At 42.6% G+C, this 21,570-nt stretch overlaps 1 protein-coding gene across 1 annotated transcript in view; it reads left to right on the forward strand.

Moving 5' to 3' along the window:
• The window catches only part of LOC311017699 (XK-related protein 7-like), a 72,611-nt gene that overhangs the window by 43,634 nt on the left and 7,407 nt on the right, over positions 1-21,570 (forward strand). The window contains exon 2 of the mRNA XM_084016225.1: positions 17,169-17,368. Within this exon, the coding sequence (XP_083872351.1) occupies positions 17,169-17,368 (200 nt within the window). The remainder of the gene's footprint in view (positions 1-17,168; positions 17,369-21,570) is intronic.

Genomic DNA, 21,570 nt, shown 5'->3' on the forward strand with positions numbered 1-21,570 from the left:
TCAGTCGTAAGTGCCCGAGACAATGTGTCAATGCAGATGTGACATTAAAATTAAATTTACCAAATTATCGCTAGGCTCAACCTGAAAAGCCTTTTAATCATTTCATTTCCCAGAATTTGTCCTGACAAGTCCTGCACAATCCTCTCACTCAAAAAACTGATGACAGTATTTTAGATCGCTGAAACGATTTCTGCAATCTCAAAAAAATCTCAATACCACCAGCATTCATCAAGCAAGATATAACACAAATAACTGATACTGTACAGGCGTTCAGTGCTTTAGTTTAGGGATTATCAGTGAGCATGTTCCTTCTGTTTTGAGGAAATTGGGCCCCAGTTTCAGCATTAAGGCATCATGGCTTAATATCTTTTCTGAAGGCTTACTTTAAAAGACATCTTTTTATGCGAAGCAATTCCTCTTTCATGCCATCTTATTCCCTGGTTCTTAATTTAATGTTTAATTAATTTTTTTGTATTTCTTTTGGGTGCTTGCAAGATTATTATAATTATTTTTCTTCCGTTTCATGTAAGTTTGTACAAGCAGCGTTTAGATAAATGTGATTAAAAAGCAAAGAGGACTATCTTTAATGAAGCTCATCAAGCTGCAGAGGAAGGTGGACGAGTGGAGAGGGAGTGGCAGTTATTTCATCTGCTGAGAACTGGGAATGACTGTTGAAATGTTTTTTAGCTGACCCTTAGCTGCAGGAGGCCGAGCAGAAACTCAGCTTCCTACTGTGTTTAAATGTTCTGAAAGTAATGACCTTCAAAATCTGTTGGGAGAGAGGAGAGGAGAGGAGAGGAGAGGAGAGGAGAGGAGAGGAGAGGAGAGGAGGGGAGGAGAAGAGAAGAGGGGAGGAGAGGAGAGGAGAGGAGAGGAGAGGAGAGGAGAGGAGAGGAGAGGAGAGGAGAGGAGAAGAGAGGAGGGGAGGAGGGGAGGGGAGGGGAGAGGGGAGGAGAGATGTGGAGGAGATAAGGGGAGGGGAGAGGATGGGGAGGAGGGGAGGAGGAGAGGATGGGGAGGTAAGGAGAGGAGAGGAGAGGATGGGGAGGTAAGGAGAGGAGAGGAGTGGAGAGGAGAGGAGATTAAAGGTGTGGCTATTCCACCTGAACCTGAAGCAAAGTGTTAAAAGACAGTAGAAAGGAAGGATATGTGGAAACCGAACCAAGGAAGGAAGGAAAGTGAGGAAGGAAAGGGAGGCGGATGGAAGGAGCGGGAGGGAAAGAAAAGGAAGAGGGTAGAGGTGAAGGTGAAGGTTAAGAAGAAGAAAAAAGAAAAGGTGGGGTAAGGAAGGTAAAGAAGAAACATAAGGAAGGAAGGAAGGAAGGAAGGAAGGAAGGAAGAGGAAAAGGGAGACGACATGGAAAATAAGAAAGAGGGAAAGGGAAGTATTGATTCCCTGCGAATGCCCCCATGTTGCAATGAGGTAATTAATAAGTCATTGGCGTCCACCGCCCTGTGCATTTCTAGTCCTGAGTGTCAGAAGATTGTTCTTCTTCCCCGTCTATGACATGCTCTTATTTGAATCTGTGCGGCTGTGTGCATGGCTCCATCACATGCAAGATTCACATGCAACCGACACCTGGACTGAACCGTTGATTTTCCTTCAAATCTATGTTTTTGAAAATGTGCCCGCAAGACGGATGTCCAGTAATTACACAGAATAATGAATGTATCCGCATTTTGCAACCTGGCGGAGCGGAGTATGCCGTAGTCATGAGAGCGAGAGTCAATCCACACTGCCTGACCCACAAAAACATGTTAATCAACCATCCAACCCTAACCTGAAAACCCTCCACTTTGTGCATTATGCTGGCACAGTCGTCAGGAATGAACAGTGACGCACGGAAGGGGCCGATCCAACGGCTGGGAGCCGCTAGAAGCCATCAAACGGTGTTCTATTGTTGAATGACAGCAAAACAGTGGATGCACAGCTCGAGCCAGCATGTGCAGTGACAGCCCACATTTCCCATCATGCTGTGCTGTATTTGTATTTGTGTTTACATTTTTGACATTTAGTGAGGTGGCTGTTACATTTCTCTTAATGTCGCCCCTCTCACCTCTTAAATGAATATCTTGTTAACCAATCAGGAGCGAGTGTGTTCCTAACACAGACAACATGAGGAATGCGCTGCAGCACAGAAGCTGCCGTAGCCTCCACATGTCGTCACATTTCCGAGGAGATGCACGTCAGCATAAAATGCAGGTTATCTCTTTGTCTACTGCATCGATTTTTTTCTTCTTTTTTTATCCGTCTCTCGCCGCTCTCCCAAATTAATTAGAAGCGCCATCCAAAATCGCTGGAGTGCCCCTTTCATTGAACATTTGTTTTATTGATTGGACATATGTTGATTTCAGAGTAGATATCTCCATAAGTGGGTATACAACAATGTGTTTATCTCATCCACACTAATCTCCTTGTTTTTAACTGGAACAGACGGACAACATCTCCATTTTTAAATCCCATCTAGCTGTGATGTGTTGGTTGTTGTTGTTTTTTCCTTCAGAGAAAACAGCCCTCATTGGGCGTAACACCAGACCTATTTGAAGCCAAAAGAAAGGGGAGAGAAGAATATGACAATGAGGAGAGGAAGAAGGAAAGAGTAAAAAGGGGGGGGGGGGATGCAGACAAACAAAAAGGAGCAAAGAGGGAAAGACAAAAAGAAATAGGAATTTGACTCTCAGCATCCATCTCTCTTCACCGCCCCATTATTGTTTATTTCTCTCTCTCTCTTATAAATATATTTCCCTCTCCATCCATCCATCCATCCTCCTCTCTCCCCCTCTCTCTCTCTCTCTCTGACCGTTCCATAAACAGTGATTGATCAGGGCAGGCAGCAGCTCAGCGATCATCTCCTCCTCCATTCCTCTTTTATCTCTCCCTCCATTACCTTTTCTCCTCTCCCTTCATTACCTTTCTTTTCACGCCATAAATCTCCTCACCTTTCCTCGCCTTCTCTCCCTTCTGTTCCTCTTCGCCTCCTTTCACCTCTCTTTATCACTCCTTCACGTCTTTCTTCACCTGGCTTTTTTTATTCCCCAACCTTCTTACCTTGCCTCTTCATCCTTCCCCCCTCCCTCCTGTCCTCTCTCCAGACTCGTCCTCAACTCGTCATTTCCTCGCGTTTGCCTTTGAGGTCCTGGTGTCCCTTCTTCCTTTTGATATCCTTTGTCTTTCTTCCAATTTTTCCTTTCAACCTTCTACTTTCTTTTCCTTTCCTTCATACTGGCATTTTCTGTATCTTCCCTTTGGCTTAATCTCCCCTACCTTTCATTTTTATTTCATAATTATTTTTTTAACTCCTTTACCCTTCTCTGGTCTGTCCAGCTCGCCTTTGTTCTTTCTCTTCTTATTTCCCCGTCTGCTTTTTCGTCACTTTGCTTCATTCTTCCTTTTATTTCTCCAGGAAATCCAGGAAAACAGCTCCAGCTATACAACCTTTCTGTCTTTATGTCACACACACATAAACACTAACTTTTCTTCTCAGCACTGAGCTTATGATAATGGTCTGTGTCCACACAGCCCCTCATGGCCAAGCCTCTCAATCAGACACTGGCTGTGACAGCACAGGAACAGGAGCGTCCCATTCACAAAAACGTCACCAAACAAAGATGGTGGATGAGAATTGAATGATATACTTAAGATATAGAATTAGCATTCATGCATTGGTTTTATTGACAGAAGTAAAAGGCTCACGTGCACAAAAAGGCATTTCTCTAGATTAACAGGATAAAAGGCATGTTTCCAGCTCAAACCATTAGGAGTAATGTGCAGATAAAATGGAATCGTGATTATGATATTAGATGAATAGATCTTGTTAGATATTATTAGATCAAGATTACGTTCCCCTCTAACCTATAGACCTCTCTATCCTCCCCTTTCCTCCTGTTTATCCATCCTCCTCATTTTCCCCTTGAAGTCGTCACACAGCAGAACGACGGCTCTGAATCTTGTACTCCTGAATGACAGATATGAGCGAGAGACAGGGATAGAGAGAGAGAGAGAGAGAGAGAGAGGGAGGGAGAGAGAGAGAGAGGGAGGGAGAGAGAGAGATAAAAGATCAAACTTGAGCCTTTGAGTCAAGTGATAACATCACCCGCTTCACACACACACAAACACACAAATAGACACACAAATACACACACACACACGCACACACATATACACACACACGTACACACACACACATATACACACACACACACACACAATTCCCAATTAAACACTTCAGCGCTCGACGTGATCTTATCTGATCAACAGCTCGGCAGCTTTGGCAGCAGCGATCAATGCTCGTTCGCCTCCGATGTACACACACACACACACACACACACAAATGTCCTCCCTTTCTGTCTGTGTATCGCTCTTTCTCCATCATTCATTCACTTTTTCCTCTCTCTCATCTTCTCTGTCTCCCGCTGCATTCGTCCATCTTTCATCCCCTGTTCTCCTTTTCTTTTTCTTTCCCCCCATCATTCTCATAATCTCATAACCTTGGTTATTCTTCTTCTCTCTGTTTCTTCTTGTTTTCCTTGTTCTCTCTCTCTCTCTCTCTCTCTTTCTCTCTCTCTCTCTCTCTCTCCCTCACACTCTCCCATAATCTCACATCCTCCTCTCTGTGCTGGGTTTCTCAGTGTGGCAGTCTAAGTAGGTCGGTGTTGACAGCTGAGCTCCACACAGACAGAGAGGAGACATTATTTCTGCTCTGTGTGGGCTTCCATACAAACACTCACTCAATGTTCATGGCTCAACCTCTCAGCTCAGTAGAAAAATCTATGGACAGATCTAAATCCCCCAAAATCAGAGGCCCCTATAAACTGAATATCAGATCCACGCATCGGACTCCATCTTGGCTCCATATCTGTCTCTTCATCATTTAGCTGGGACATTTACCTTTCAAGGCCTCTTAGAAGTTGGATTTATCCTCCAATGTCATATAGAAAGTCTCATTGGGCTTTAAGTGTCGACATCAGCAAAACCTGCTCAAAGTCAAAGGGCGATCCCACCTGAAATAGGAACAGGAATACGCCTGGAAAAATAAATAAAAGAAACATGTGATTGTAATTCATGGATACACTGGAAGTGCAACCATGGCAACTCATTTTCCAGTTTTAGGACTCAATCTTGAAACCTTCTATGGAGGTTAATGTAAGTAGCTAGATAACAAACTAGTCTTTCAGAGTTTCTGAATTAGACTGTGTCAGTTGTGCCTTGATGAAGGTTAGCTTGTTTCTAACTTTTGCCTTAAGTTACGTTTAGTTAAGTAACATCAGCTGTAAGGATTGTAAGACTTCAGTTCACTTAAGCATGAATCAGTGTCGATGACACAGTAATTTGTAACACATCTTTGGGAGCAGTCAAAGTCCCTATACGGTTTTCTGAGTGACTTAACTGTACCTCTTCATTTAAAAGTTGCATATATTCTTGCTTTCAATATATATGACTGCACTATAGCTGCAGGGGGAGGGGGTATACAGTGTATATATTTATTATTTTTAGAGTGTTAGACACCAACATTTCAAATTCAGTCAGTCCAACATGGATAACACTTAATAGGAAAGTTTTTTTAACCTTATTTAGGAGCTTTTTGGGGAGCACATGGTTTTAAGAATAGGAATCAATTAATGATCTGGGTTGACGTCAGAGATGTGCGGGGATGAGAGGGGTGTTTTTGGCTTTGGTGTGTTAGGGGAATATTTAAGGATGATAGAAATTATGTTTAATGATGTAAGGCAGGTAAACATGTGGGGGGTAATGTGTTGGTGATATTTAAAACCGGAATGCATGTTTGTAGGGATAATTGATTTTTGATTGTAATGGGTCAGGCCATAGGAGATAGGCTTGGCCTAAACAGGTCTATGGCAGAGACGGGTCTGAGGTGAACAAGTCAGCACCTAGACCTTCAACAAAGTGATTCAACTGTCAGTGGAGAACTGTTATTTTTGAGTTTTGATTATTGAAATAATTTTGATTTTGAAGTCTTAAGTTTAAATGTTAATTGAGAGGTTTTTTTTGTTGTTTATTTCATTCCATAAATGTTTTCTCCTGACTGGCATATTTACCTGCTGCTATGGTAAAATGAAAAATTTCAACTGCTTTAGGCCAAACATCTGACACACTGCCTCCAGTCTTTCCACCGCCGCAAGGTTAACCAGACTACAGAAAACACTGAGACAGAAAATAATACTAAAAGTGTTGAAACACCAAAATGTGCTCTGGTGGTGCTATGCAACACATAACCATCACAGTATAACACCCAGTCAGGTAAACTTGAACTATCAATCTGTCCATTTGGGAAGCACAAGTGATAGTGAATCAGTTTCAGCTGCTTTGGTACAAATGAAAGTGAGAACAGGTGCAATGGAGAGGCAAAAGCAAGACAACCTCCAAAAAGGGAATGGTTTTAATGTGGTGGCCACAGACAGTTGGTCTCTCCTTCTCCTTCCTGACTTCTGTAGTTCTATGTTCTGCTAGTGTCCTTGAGGCGGTACCTGCAGCCCAATCAGGTTCACAGGTAGTCCAGCTCCTCCTGGATGGATCCATACATGCAGTCCTAAGAAGGTTTGCTATCCCAAGAGCATTCCTTTGTGGAGGAGGAGCAGGCGGAGCACTACCAGACCCCCACAAAATGACCTCCAGCACACTGGTGTGCATGTTTCTGACCAAACTGTCAGGAACAGACTACATGAGGGTGGCATGACGGCCCGACATCCTCTAGTGGGACCTGGTCTCAGAGCCCAGCACCGTGCAGCTCCATTGGCATTCACCAGAGAACACCAGAGTTGGCAGGTCTGCCATTGGTGCCCCGTTCTCTTCACAGATGAGAGCAGGTTCACACTGAGCACGTGTGACAGGCGTGAAAGAGTCTGGAGATGTCGTAGTGAACGTTATGCTGTCTGTAACATCATCCAGCGTGACCGGTTTGGTGGCGGGTCAGAACGCTCTTGCTTCGTGGTGATGCTGTCACAGTAACGTACGCCTGTGTATCGCCTGCATTTTAAAATAATCACCCGATTTAAATCTGATTTGTTTACTAGTTTGCAGGTAGAAATAAAGCAACTATAAATCACTAAGTGAGGCTGCAGGCATGTCCCAGTCCTACTTATTAAGACATTGAAAATGTGCCTAATTTGTCTGAATTACATTTGCTGGTGTGGTTATGCTCACAGCGTTTGATGTGTTCTGTGCAAACGAGAGGGATGCAGTGAAACCTAAAGCTGGGGTCTAAGAAATACTGAGAACACACTGCACCTCCTCTTAGCGTGGTTTTCAGGTTATAGAAATGTTTTTTCTGTGATGGGAGACTTTGACCAATCGCGGGTCATTTAATGAGAGAGGGCTTTCCTATTGGCTGTTCTACATGATGCAGATGCAGATTTGCCTTCAGTGAAAGCCTGAATCAACCTGGAATATTTTGTTGAAAAAGTTGCAATCCCAGCATTGGCAACAACTGCCTACACGATAAAAGGACCAAAGAGGAAGCCAGACTTATCAAAAGAGAGTTGATGATATCAGCGAAGCCTTTTAGAGACGGAAAGCAGATAGTTTCTCTTCTGCTAAACTATATTATGCCAAACTCACAATCAAAATGCTATAATTCCGTGTTTGTTTCTGTGTTATAGCTACTCGTATTCCTGACTGGAGGACCGAGTTAGTCGCGGCACAGAAATCAAGCGTAGCGTTAGTTCCGGCAGGCCACGACGTCAAGCTCTAACAGCTTAGCCGTCAGTACAGATCAGCTGATGGCTCAGCTGACTCTGCGCGTCCGCTCCCTATTGGTAAATGGCATTCAGAGCGGGGTATTTAAACTGCTCCTGCCCGACCCTCCGTCCTGCTTCCTCTGATAGCACTTCGCAACCCACCTCCACCCCAGCTCCTCCTGTCATTGTATTCATGTTGGCTGCTCTGCTCTGGGTTTTCTTTGCTGCTGCGCTCCCTGCTTATGCCATTCATGATGGCTCATGAAGGGCAGGAAGGTGCTCTTCCTGCCTCAGGCTTTCCACGCAAGCGCGTGAAAGAGCAGGGAGCAACGGAAACAACTTCTCCATCTACTCAGGCGAAGAACTTACAGTATTCTGACAAAGTAATACAAACGCAGGGGGCGGCATCATAAAAGAAAATAAATAAGATGGCGGTTAACCCCTTTTGTTTAGTTATTTCTCAAAGGAGATTTTGGCAAGTACAGCTCAAACAGCATTGATTAAATAATCTGTGTGCACGTAAAAGAATATATATTTAGCTCCAAAACTAAATTCTGTCAAAGCTTCCCATCCAGTCTGTGGAATATTAATGATTTCAGAAAATGTGAGGAGGATATTTCGCTTTTTTTAAATCTTATGTTTTCAGGTTGTCATGACGCAAGACCTCAGGAACTTCTTGAGGGAATTCCTTCAAATTGGGCACAAGCGTCCACTTGGACTTAGGGTTGATTAGAATTTAGTGGACAAATGTCTGTTTGAACCCACAAAACACGTTTTGTATTTCAAGAATCCATTTGAGCTTCATGTTGAATCAACCTTCAAAACAATTGAGATGGAGATTTTATTAGGAATGATGTACCAACCGCTAGTACGTCCATTTGACCCATGGGTACGAAAGATGGTATACATTTTTATTATTATTTGAAAGTCTGACTCTCGCAGTGTCTGCTGAGAAAAATTCTGTCCCCTGGACAAATGTAGTTGATGACCCCTGCTTTATTGTATAACTTCAGCTGAGCAGCAGCACTGGTGCAGCAGACTGAACATGGCACCATACCACCCGGAGCGAGCTGCTAGTCTGAGGCCGGACTCCGAAGGAAGAAACACATCATCCACGTCCTCCAGTCGCCAAACGCACCGCCGTATTTATTTATCTTTCAGTTATTGCACAACATCTTCCAGTGTGACTCAGCCAATCAACAGTGAGGATCAGCACTGCGTGTTTCATAAGGGGCATTTGATGATGGAGTGTGTAGATGTAATAAACACACACACACAGGGACAAACACACGTAAATGCCACTGATTGCTGGCGTCGGAGAGGTTGAGAGTCTCTTCAGACAAGTGATGAAGGTTAAGAGAGGCCCCTCTCTCTCTCTCTCTCTCCCTCTCTCTCTCTCTCTCTCTCTCTCTCTCTCCTGTTAACGGCTGCATGATTTTCAGTATATATAGAAATCTGCTGTGGAGTGAGTCAAGCTAATAGATCAGCAGCTCGTTAAAAGCCTGGTGCTGGTACCAATTTATATCACCGTGGAGACTGATGAGGGGGCGGGTCAGAACTCAAGTAGAGTCTTTGATCAACTGCAGAGACGAGTTATTAATAAACACTTTTTCTCCCCCCCCCCTCTCTCTCTGTTTCCATTTCCTCCCCCTGCTCCCTGCTTTTCTCTCTCTCTCTCACACAATCTCTCGCTCTCCCTCTCTCTCTCACACACACACACACTCTCTCGCTCTCCCTCTCTCTCACACACACTCTCTCGCTCTCCCTCTCTCTCTCACACACTCTCTCTCTCTCTCTCTCTCTCTCTCTCTCTCTCTCTCTCTCTCTCTCTCTGAACTAGTTTTTTAAAAAACCTGCCATAATAAAAGTTGGTTTCAAAAATAAAAAAAATCTCTCTCTCTCTCTCTCTCTCTCTCTCTCTCTCTCTCTCCTCTTGCCATACAGAGATGTCATTATGCTCGTCAGCAGTAGAATCATTAGGGAATAAGTGAGTGATTTAAACATGATAACAGTCTCCGGGTGCCAAAGATCCACTTCAATTATCATCATAGTTTAGTCTTTGTTGTTCCTCCAGGTAAACAAATCATGAATTATAATATTATATGATATAGACTCCCGTATCAGTGTCCTGACCTTTGTTTACTGCCTCTCACTGTGTGCTGAATGTGTGTCTGCTGATCAATTTCAAGTCAATGAGCCATAATGATTGGAAAACTGCGAACTGAATTGATGCCATTAGCCGTATAAATAATTATTATAATCATGGTCGTAATTATAAAAATTGAAATGTCACAAGTCATCATTTAAATGCAAGTCTCCAACAATCACAACAACAATATCCACAACATAATAACCTGAAATACATTTCTAGCCAGATGATGACTTTTTGTTTGTCTGACATCAGGTAATATTCTCTCCACATAAAGGTCAAGTTCAGGCTCACAGTGAGACAAAGAAGTTTATTGTACTTTTATCATACTTTTCCAGTTTTTGAACACCTTTTCCTGAACCCTCCAGTCATATGTGCTTGTTGAACATCTCTCAGATTCACTCAGATTCATCCTGCTGTCTGGGAATTTAAACTCCACCGCTTCTCTAACTTTGAGCCTTTACTGTGCACTTGACCCTCAAACAGAAACGTTTTAATGCTAAACTTGAACTTGAACTCTTGTTCTTTGTCTCTTTCTACCCTTTAAAGCGTTATGTCTGATTGAACCATATTTTCCTTTTGAAGAGTAGAACTACAAAACGGCAAGAAAAGAAAAGACATGTACATCAAATTTGTACAGAACTTACATTCCAACACTGCTTTCCTGAAATGACTGCAAATACTTTCATTGTGGTGAAACAATAATACCACAGCTGACTGTGCTGACGTTGAAAGCGCTGCTGCTTCTTCTGGTGAGTTAAATTAGAAATATCTGCCGCCATCTCTTTTTTGCTGCTCATACCTGAGCTTCAACTGTTGACCTGTAATTTTCATTTAAATGAAGCGTTGAATTTCTTCTGTGTGAGAGTCTCTCTCTCCTTGGGTTCATTCTTGGCTCACTATCACACTTGAAACCAATTCTTGTTTTGCCCGGGAGGAGAGGGGGGGGGGGGGGGGGGGGTGAGAGGAAGGAGGATGAAGTAAGATTAGAGGAGGAGAAAGAGGAGTGACAGAGGTAAGAGTGGAGAGGAGAGGATTCATATCGTTTTTATAAATTGGAAGCTGGAGGGAGAGAGAACGCCAGAGGGAAGTACAAAATAAATTGGATAGAGAGAGAGATAGACAATAGCTGCATGAGAAAAATGAGAGATAACGAGCAAAGAAGAGGAGGCAGAAGAAAAAGAAAACATTGGGGAAAAAAGGCTCAACCAGATACTCAAAAAGTGATAAATATGACAGGTGAGAGTTAGAAAAAGAGATTGTGAGTGATGAAAATGTCGCCCTGATCTGCCTGAACAGAGACTGTTAGTGCGGCGCTACAGTGCACATTCTATCGGCTGCAGCTCTACACCTCCAGTGTAGCTACTAAATGATTACTCCAGCTGCTATACAAAAATATACCGCTAACAGAGGGATTCTGTGTTTTGAACTTAGTTAGTCCAGAGATTCTTCGGTTAAAACAGTTCAGTGATGGTGATTTCCCTCATTGTTCCCTGTGACGTTCTCATGTGGACTGAGCACTGCACCGGACTCCGTTTTTAAATTAGCCTTTTAAATGCGCCATTGTTTGTCAAGTAGCTATGGCGATTTTTTAAATAGGAAAATTTGATTTCTTGTACTGTTCAGTAACTCGCAAAAGAGCCTGAAAAACCAACACGAAAAGGAATTGTGATTAGAGCTTGGATCTTGATCCTGCCTGAAAAGAATCATGATAATCGCAACATTTGATCTCTTCTTCATCTTCTTCTTCTTAATGGCAAATTGCACCCAGACGTAGCATTACCTCCAATATTTGAGCACATTGAGCTGACACTGGGCAAAGGCAGGGTACACCCTGGACAGTCTATCACAGGGCTGACATGTAGAGACAGACAACCATTCACACCTACGGGACATTTAGAGTCATCAAAGAACCTATCCCCATCCTGCATGTCTTTGGACTGTGGTCAGCCGGAGAACCTGCAGAGAACCCACGCTCACACGGGGAGAACATACAAACTCCACAAAGAAGGAACCCAAACCGGGGATCGAACCCCGGACCCACTTGCTGTGAGGCGACAGTACCAACCATTACACCACCATGCAGCCCCATCACCAAAAAGGTCACATATTTGAATAAACTGAGCACATATTGAATCTCTAAAAGGTTACCTTACATAAAAACTTGATATAGTGTCACCAGCTGACTAACAGTTTACTTCACAGAGTGCACTCAGGATAGCAAGTTTAAGTAAGGAGGGAAGCACGCAAACTGAGACACAGAATCAGATCTGAATCAGAATATAATAGTTTTGCAGGTATTTGGTAATAAACCAAAGTATTAGACATGTTGGCATTTGACTTGATGGCGCTACCTTTGTAAAATCATTATATCATTATATTTCACCCTGAGGGGAACATGAATGTCTGCACAAAATGTGATGGCAATCCATTGTTGAGTTATTTCAGTCTGGACAAAAATGGATTGAGCCTCCAACGCTGCCATTCCTTCACCTAAAAAATAAACAACAGACGAACAGAGAGGTAAAGTTAAATAAAGAGATCAGAGATAAAAGAATGAAGGACGAAACCAGGTTTTACAGAGGTGGAGAGAGAGAGAGAGAGAGAGAGAGAGAGAGAGAGAGAGAGAGAGAGAGAGAGAGAGGAGGGGGGGATTTAATGCAGGAATACCAGCATTGCTTGGCTAGCAAATTATTTGCAGAGCTACAGATTTCCAAGGTGCGTGGTTGGCCTTCCTGCCTGTCTCACTGTCTGTGAGATGCATGTGAGACATATGTGTGTGTGTGTGTGTGTGTGTGTGTGTGTGTGTGTGTGTGTTTAGGTGTGTAGGAATGTTGCTTGTGTGTCAAACACATGTGTATCTGTGCTTTTGTGTGTTGGACTGGAACAGCATCACATGCTGTGTGTGTGTGTGTGTGTGTGTGTGTGTGTGTGTGTGTGTGTGTGTGTGTGTGTGTGTGTGTGTGTGTGTGTGTGTGTGTGTGTGTGTGTGTGTGCGTGTGTGTGTGCGTGCGTGTGCGTGTGCATACACTTGTAGGTTATTTTTACCGCTCTATTTAAAATCTGCTTGGGTATGCAGAAGCACAGGAAGTGAGTGTCATGTCACTTTTCCTCCGGCGAGCTCAATTTCTCCTCGTCCATCCTGCTGCACGACTACTACTGTAGACCACCTTTTCACTCCCATGATGCATCACTCCTTCCTCCCATTAACACCGACATAAGATGAATTTCAGACACATTTGTTGTACTCATCCAAAAGAGACATGACCCCTTAAAATAAAGCAAAGGGGCGTTTCCACAGGATTTAAGTAGTAAGACTATGGTGGGTGGATCTCGGACCCTAAACTGTGTGCTCTTGTTAACATATTTGTGCTCTAGCAGTGGTGGAATATATTGAAGTTCTATTATATGTAACGATAAACTTATACTTCTAACATCCCAGAGGGAAATATTGTACTTTTCACTTTAACTGCATTTATATGGCAATATAAGTTAACTGGTTAGGCGACATTGCAGATTCATAAACACATTCATTGTTCACTTTATGAGTGACACAAAAGTCATACTTGCAAAGCATTCTAAAAGAGACATGGTCCGTGTTTCAGCATGGGTGGTGTTATTATGAATCCCACTGCTTTCTTGGCAAGAACCAGCCTGTGTAGCATTCAAGCATTAGGATTGGCTTGTTGTCCATGCTTACTGATGTACCGGTAGCCGGATTTGCCCCGCCCTGAGCAGTGGGTGATCCTGACCCTAAAGACTCCGTTATGCTTCCGCGTAGTGATCACGCAACAGCCACGCAGTTGCTTGGAGACCGTGATGGTTCTGCATTGGGTTTACGTGTCGAAATGCAATTCAATGCCACACCGGTAGAGGGCGCTATGTTTTTTGTTAAGACTGACCAACCGACCGAGACTCTTGACGTATATCGTCGTTAGCCTCGTTATAGCCTATTTGTTTACTTTCCGGCTTTAAACATCCACAATTTTTCAGTGTTTTTTTTCTTTGTGCAAAAGCAACAAGGTACAAACAATAAAAGTATTAAAAGTTTAAATGGCGGTGTTTATGAGTGGAAACCGGAAAAGCGGTCTCCAGCGGATGTAGTTAGCGGACCAATCACAGCCAATGCCGCTGCGTTGGTGTTGCGTCGCCTCGGCGCGCATCTAGGATTTTTGAGAGGTGCATGTCAGGCCCTTGCGTTGGACGTAAGGGGGGTCCGCAAGGACGTTAGGGGTCCGTAAGCCCCCTTGCGTTGTGTCAACGCGGAAGCATAACTTGGGCTTAACTCCTTAAGGTCAGAGCCTAACCTTAACCAATCGTCTCTACCTCAACCAGCTAGCAGGGCAGGTCCTCCAAGAAAAGCTGTGGGATTGAAAATAATGCGGTGGTTTGCCAACTTCGCCACAAACACGTGCACTGAGGACAATCCGCCTGGGTTGACCGTCACATCAGGAACAGGGGTGACTTCACTCCCCACAGTGAGAGGGCACAGCGAGCACTCATACAGGCCAAGGAAACGGTGAAACAGGTTGTTCAATTAGATTTTCCTGAAGAGATGAAAATACCAAATATTCGGGGGGGGGAACTAAAATTTGAAAAGCATATCCTTTGAATAATTGCTATTAAAACCACCATTTTTCTAAAACTACTAAACTTAAAACTGAAAACATAAATAAATTGTATTTTCACTAGTGTAGGCCACATACACGATGCTATGTTTTGCTTTAAGCTTAACTTTGCAAAAGAAATACATCATTCACGGCACACTTTGTGTTCACTTGTTTTTTCACTTTTCACCTGTTTTTCAAAAAGTTAGCCTGTGTTTTTCTATCAAATTCCGATCCTGTTCCCGACAGACAGCGGTGTCTCTTTAATGCAGACCTTGTGCTGCACCAGCAGGGGAAAACAAAACCTCCAACAGGCAGGAGCATCTCAGATCTTTGAAGAGTGCTGCCTCATCCTTTCCGAGGATCCTCTCCAGCGTGCGCCAGTTGACCCGCCGCAACCTGGCGTCCAATACTGTCGCTGACACAAAATAAAACAACAAAACAAAAGCACATCAGAGTTGAACAGTGACAGGTGAGGTTAAAGGTGTTTCCCCGGAGATTCACACGACACTCAGGTGTTTTTATATCCCAGGAGAACAGCCCAGTCACGGTTCACATTGTTTCCTGGAGCATGTCATTTATATTTTTATACTGTTACACCCTTGTACCCATTTGTGTACACAACACTGATATCCTGTTGTGTTTTTTACTTTTGGATAAGTTATGACTCCAGTGGAAGGTGGAGAGTTTCTGGAAGTGAAGAACCGATTCATATTCAAGGATTTTTTTGATAACATTGTAACCATAATCCATCTTGAACCAGGAGCTGTGTATTTGTGAAACAATGGTATGTGCTCCTCCCTAGAAAAACACATTTTATTGCCAGTGTCATGGACTAGAACTACACTACACTATCCCGAGGAGTAACACCGACATTTCTGATTGATGGGCTGTGTGTTACCATGGAAATGTTTAGCAGACCCAGGAATGCCAAGTGAGGGTGCATGTTTGTACATGCTGGCTCTGCTTCCGAATTTCATATCAGACCAACATGGTGGCTCGATTGGACAAAATGTCTTTCTGAAATCATCTAAAGCTTCTCCGGAGTTTCCAGAGGCACCAAGTTGCCACTTGCAATGTCTTTTTTTGTTTGTTTTTTTTGCTCATAATTCATCTTGGCTTAATTCCAGGCAAGAACCAATCATATGGAGAGATTTGTTCTTAAGTGGCTTGCTCGAGTGATTGAGGAGAATTTGTCACAGTCACCAGTTATTTAGATTCTTAGTATTTCGAATGTTCTCTTGGTTTGTATGTGGCCCAGACCTGTAGGAGTCATTGGTAACTCGGCAGCTTTTATCCAAGCCTAGCTTTTTGACCAACAGATTGTATTTTTCATTACTTTTAAGTAATTTTGAGCTTGAGAACCCTATATAAATTGCTGTTCATAATTATGTTGACATCTGTTTGACTCTGCTTTCCCAATTATTGATTATTATGATTCTACATTTGTTCATATAGCCTGACAATAGCTTTGGTGTAATACTATAATAATATGCAGAACAGCTTAAATTATTTGACCCGTCTCCTGTTGCAGTCGAATGCACTGCTGGTGATGGTGAAGATATTTCCTTTCTGGATCTCCAAAAGCAGGACTTATAGGACGTGTAGCCTTATATGGTAATATTGAGGTATTACAGTTTTTCTCAATTGTTTACACACAAATACTGGTACTTGAGACACAATGACCACAACATGCAACTCATGCACCAACACCCTGAACTAGCTCTGCTAAACTGCAAGCACAATTCCTGCTTTACACTCAAATTGCAATTTTAAAACACACTTTTTTCAAAACACTATACACAATTCTCTGCATTTGGCACAATTTTCATGAAGAAAATCTCTTGTTTTCACAAGGAACACACTGCCATTCAAAATTCTAGAGTACGAGGAGGAGCCTATTATGGATTTGCCATGCTAGGCGATATTTCCCCCGCTGCTCGGCCATCGCTTGCATTGCCTGTGATGTGGATGAGGTGCTGTGGCCAGACCGAAACAGAAGAGAGGATGCGGGATAGTTGTTGTTTTTTTGTTTTTTTGTACCTGTATACAGTCATTTCTTCTGGTTTTGTATGTAGACCACTGTATATGCAACTTTGTGTTGGTTTGGATGAAAACTGTATAAATTAAAGTATTCTTGTGGGAAAAATAAAATATATAAAAACAATATTCTAAAATATTTTACAACACATTTATGTATGTACTGTCTGTAGTGAGTGTAACACTGAACAAAAAAAGGCCTAAGTCATTATGGTAAATGGAGAAGAAGTGTTCATCGTGTTTTACATTGAGCACATCAGTGTTCAACTGGTTCTTATAAATGTCTATTCATATGATGGTTTGTGTGTGTCATTTGACAACAAAATACCATTTTGAGAAGAAATAACATTGTTTTGAATGTAAAGTTTCATTTTGCAGGAGAATTGAGGGGTTTTGCCCATTGTGTGTGTGTTTTTTTTATTTGTGTGTAGAGTTCTGAGAGTATGAGGCATGCTTTCAGAAAATGTGTGTAAACGATCGAGAAAAACTGTAATCACTCTAATTCTGAATTCTCATGAAAGTGCATTCTATACGTAGAGGTGGCATTCATCATGTTTATGTTGGTAATTTACATAATACAGATATTACTCTTTGCCATTAAAAATCTCCTGTAAATGTTGTGTAATTCTGTAGAAGCAGTGATGCAGGGATGATGATGTTCTGCCTCTCACCCTCAGGTACATCCACGCTCTCTACCTGGGCGCCCAGAGCCGTTGGCACGGCAACGGGCCCCGTCGCCACTTCCACTGGCGACTGATGTTTGAGTGCGCTGACATCACCATGCTGCGTCTCCTGGAGGCCTTCCTGAAGTCGGCCCCGCAGCTCGTCCTCCAGCTGAGCATCATGATCCACGGAAACACCGTCCTCCCTCTGCAAGGTGAGTGAGATGCTCTTCCTTCTTCACCGTGAAAAGTGTGACACATCAGCACAATTGATTAACAGATTTCCTTTGATTGATATGATGACATCACCAAGTCAGTTGCTGAAATCATGGGATTTGGCAATGGAGTGCTGTGTGGATTACATACTTTTGTAAAAAAAAAAAATTGTACAAATGAAACAGACAATAAATGACTGTCTTTAAAATGGCAATGGCAGGAAACCGGAAGTGAAAAAACATTGACTCATTTATGGATTTTAGGACTTGCATCACTCAGGTCACCATGATGAAGTCAGACTGAGCAATGAGGGTTGTAAACATGCTGGATTATTTGAACCACTTCATCATAGTACACATTTGAGTACAATGTTGTATTGATGAAAACTCTGAAAATAAGATAGAAAAGTAAGAACATAAGGAATTATCCTGATGGTTATCTCTTCTTCTTTCATTAACATCATTCCATCACTGTCTGGTTGTTACAAAGGCTTCTACAGAGAGAGAGAGAGAGAGAGAGAGAGAGAGAGAGAGAGAGAGAGAGAGAGAGAGAGAGAGAGGTTTAATCAAGTGTGTGTGTGTGTGTGTGTGTGTGTGTGTGTGTGTGTGTGTGTGTGTGTGTGTGTGTGTGTGTGTGTGTGTGTGTGTGTGTGTGTGTGTTTTGAGGCCAGATATCAGTGGGAGAGTCAATGCTTTATTCATGCACCTCTTACAAGAAACAGATTGGCCTTTGATGAATAAAACAAAACTCTTTCTCTCTTTCTCTCCCTCTCAGACTCGGACACACACACACACGCTCTGAGCGCTCACACGCACCTGGCGGCACAGAAGTGAAGTGTCAGACATATATTTGAATTGTACAAAATACACAGTTGCGGGGCACACATAAGCTACACAAAATACACACAACACACACACACACGACCAACAGAAATGCTGAGTGATAGGCGTTTGTTCGTGAGCCCACACACAGATTCTTTGAGAGGACACAGTGAGACAGACCCTGACCGTAACAGTTCAGTGTAGCCAAGGTGAGAATGGGAGTCGGGGACAGCTTGGCTCCTCATGAGGTCCTTCTGAGAACGTGATCGGTGACATTTTGTGGGGGATCTCTACTTTATTGACAATATGCTATTTTTGTATTTCCATTTTTCTCTATCTTCACCATCATGGCCCCTGTGTAAAATGTGTCTATTATTGATGTATGATTCATGCATGAGGGGGATGCCTCACTAATTAACTTTAATGAAGATTCTACACTATATTGCCAAAAGTATTCGGTCACCTGCCTTGACTCGCATATGAACTTAAGTGACATCCCTTTCTTAATCCATAGGGTTTAATATGACGACGGTCCACCCTTTGCAGCTATAACAGCTTCAACTCTTCTGGAAGGCTTTCCACAAGGTTAACGAGTGTGTTTATGGGACTTTCTGACCATTCTTCCAGAAGTGTATTTGTGAGGTCACACACTGATGTTGGAGGGAAGGCCTGGCTCTCAGTCTCCACTAATTCATCCCAAAGGTGTTCTATCGGGTTGAGGTCAGGACTCTGTGCAGGCCAGTCAAGTTCATCCACACCAAACTCTCTCCTCCATGTCTTTATGGACCTTGCTTTGTCCACTGGTGCACAGTCATGTTGGAACAGGAAGGGTTCATCTCCAAACTGTTCCACAAAGTTGGGAGCATGGAATTGTCCTTCATCTCTTGGTTTGCTGAAGCATTCAGAGTTCGTTTCACTGGAACTAAGGGGCAAGCCCAGCTCCTGAAAAGCACCCTACACCATAATCCCCCTCCACCAAACTTTACACGTGGCACAATGCAGTCAGACAAGGCCCGTTGTCCTGGCAACCGCCAAACCCCAGACTCGTCCATCAGATTGCCGGATGGAGAAGCGTGATTCGTCACTCCAGAGAACATCTCCACTGCTCTAGAGTCCAGTGGCGGCGTGCTTTACACCACTGCATCCAACGCTTTGTATTGCACTTGCTGATGTATGGCCTGGATGCATCTGATCGCCATGGAAACCCATTCCATGAAGCCCTCTACACTGTTCTTGAGCTAATCTGAAGGCCACATGAAGTTTGGAGGTCTGTAGTGATTGACTCTGCAGAAAGTTGTGCCTCAGCATCCGCTGACCCCGCTCCATCATTTTACGTGGTCTACCACTTCTTGGCTGAGTTGCTGTTGTTCCCAATCTCTTCCACTTTGTTCTAATCCCACTGACAGTTGACTGTGGAATATTTAGGAGTGATGAAATTTCCCGACTGGACTTGTTGCACAGGTGGCATCCTATCACAGTACCACGCTGGAATTCACTGAGCTCCTGAGAGCGACCCATTCTTTCATACATGTTTGTAGAAACAGTCTGCATGCCGAGGTGCTGCTTTTATACACTTGTGGACATGGAGGTGATTGGAACACCTGATTTAGATTATTTGGATGGATGTGTGAATACTTTTGGCAATATAGGTTATTTCCATCACTGGCAAAGTGTGAAGGTGCAATATGACAAACTTCACACAGCTAGACTCACAAAAAAAAAGAAATGAGGACAAAACAAACGCCCTCATAATGTTATAATGTTGCACATGCAATGAATATAACACATTTCTATTTTTGGCAACTTGTTTTCTGTTTGTGTTTTTTAATTTGGACACTTGCATAATACAGAGACACGCCCATGCGGCTTACATCACCTCAGTGCTGATATGACTTATTAATGAATCCATCAGCCAACCAATCAAATGAGTCAGCTATCAGTGTTGCCAATTAATCATTTCAGTAATATGTTAAGTACAGTCCCAAGCATTTGCTGGTTCCAGTGTCTCCAAATTTTGGGATTGCTGGGCTTTCCAAGCATAGCAAACTGCATCTGTTTCTTTCCACCCATAATCCCCTCTGTTTTGAGTTAATTTCTTCTGTAGCTGTTTTGGTTTATTTTCTTGCAGTTTATTTACTCAGCAAATGGTGGTTGTTTGTTGGGATCACTGGCTGTGGTCTGCTTGGGTTCATATCAGATTCCAACTGTGTTTTTATGAAAGGAAAAATAATTATCAAGTGAAAAATATCAATATCAATATATATTAAATTGGCGTTGATATAAATACATCCAGAGAAACTGCTCAAACCTCTCCTACCGCATAATCCAATTAAGACTCTAGAAAACATGAAACCAAGAAATGCTCTGAAAATATATGGCAAAAAAGAAATATGCAATTAAACACACTGAGAACGAGTAAAACATAAAATAATTTAGTATGTCTGAAATAAACTCATGTTTAAAGCTGCCATCCTGATAAAACATGGAGGAGCGAATTCCAAACCCAAACCTTTAAAGCAAAAGTTTGTTTTATTGGCACAACAATTACTGTTGTTGTTTTTCTATGTTCTAATAATTTTGTAATCAATTTGTATGCCAACAACAAACAAACAAATGATAAAAATAACTAGACAATCTGCATCAAATCAGTACGATGTAGATGTAATAAAGCAAAGCGTCCTGCTTTTTTTTTAGGTAAGGTGTTTTTTAAGAGGAACTCTTCAGAGAGACCATTCATAATGAAATGGTTTCAGCTTATTGTCCCTTTAACCAGTGGCTAGTATGCGGAGAAACAGTCAAAGAAAAGTCAGTCCAAATATGTCCCAATAAGCATCACAGGTTAGTTTAGTTTATTTTTTAGTTTTGAGTAGTATTAATAGTATTGCCCATCAGCTCCAAAATGTCATTCTGCATTTAGGGACTGGTGAACTCAAAGTCAGCTTTCAGCCAGGTGGTTGCTCTGCATCGTCCTCTGCCTTATACTGAAGAATCTGACTGAAAATCCCATTCTCCTTATCGGTGGCTCCGACCAGCCAAGTACTTCATCCCTACCCAACGATTTTCATGAGATTTATCCTCGCTTGTTTCTGCTTTCAAGCTCATGTGAAAGTTGCACATTACCAGGCTTTGGCTCCCAAATCTGACTCATCGCAGCTCATTTGTGACGCTGGCTGTCTTTATGCGCACTAAATTTCTCCAACTGCCTTCTTCCTTTTGAAAGCCAGTCTTGACAAAAGCGGAATCTGGTTTTTGATGGAAGCTTAGAATTTTGTGTAGCAAAGTATTTTGCACGGTAAAAGGATCCCGTTTATGGAGGTATAAGTATATAATCTTTAAACCGTTTCTCTTGTAAGTAGAGTATCCTGTTTGAGAGGGTTTGA

This window comes from Eutrigla gurnardus, assembly GCF_963514095.1.
Source record: "Eutrigla gurnardus genome assembly, chromosome: 8".
In the NCBI taxonomy this organism is placed as follows: domain Eukaryota; kingdom Metazoa; phylum Chordata; class Actinopteri; order Perciformes; family Triglidae; genus Eutrigla; species Eutrigla gurnardus.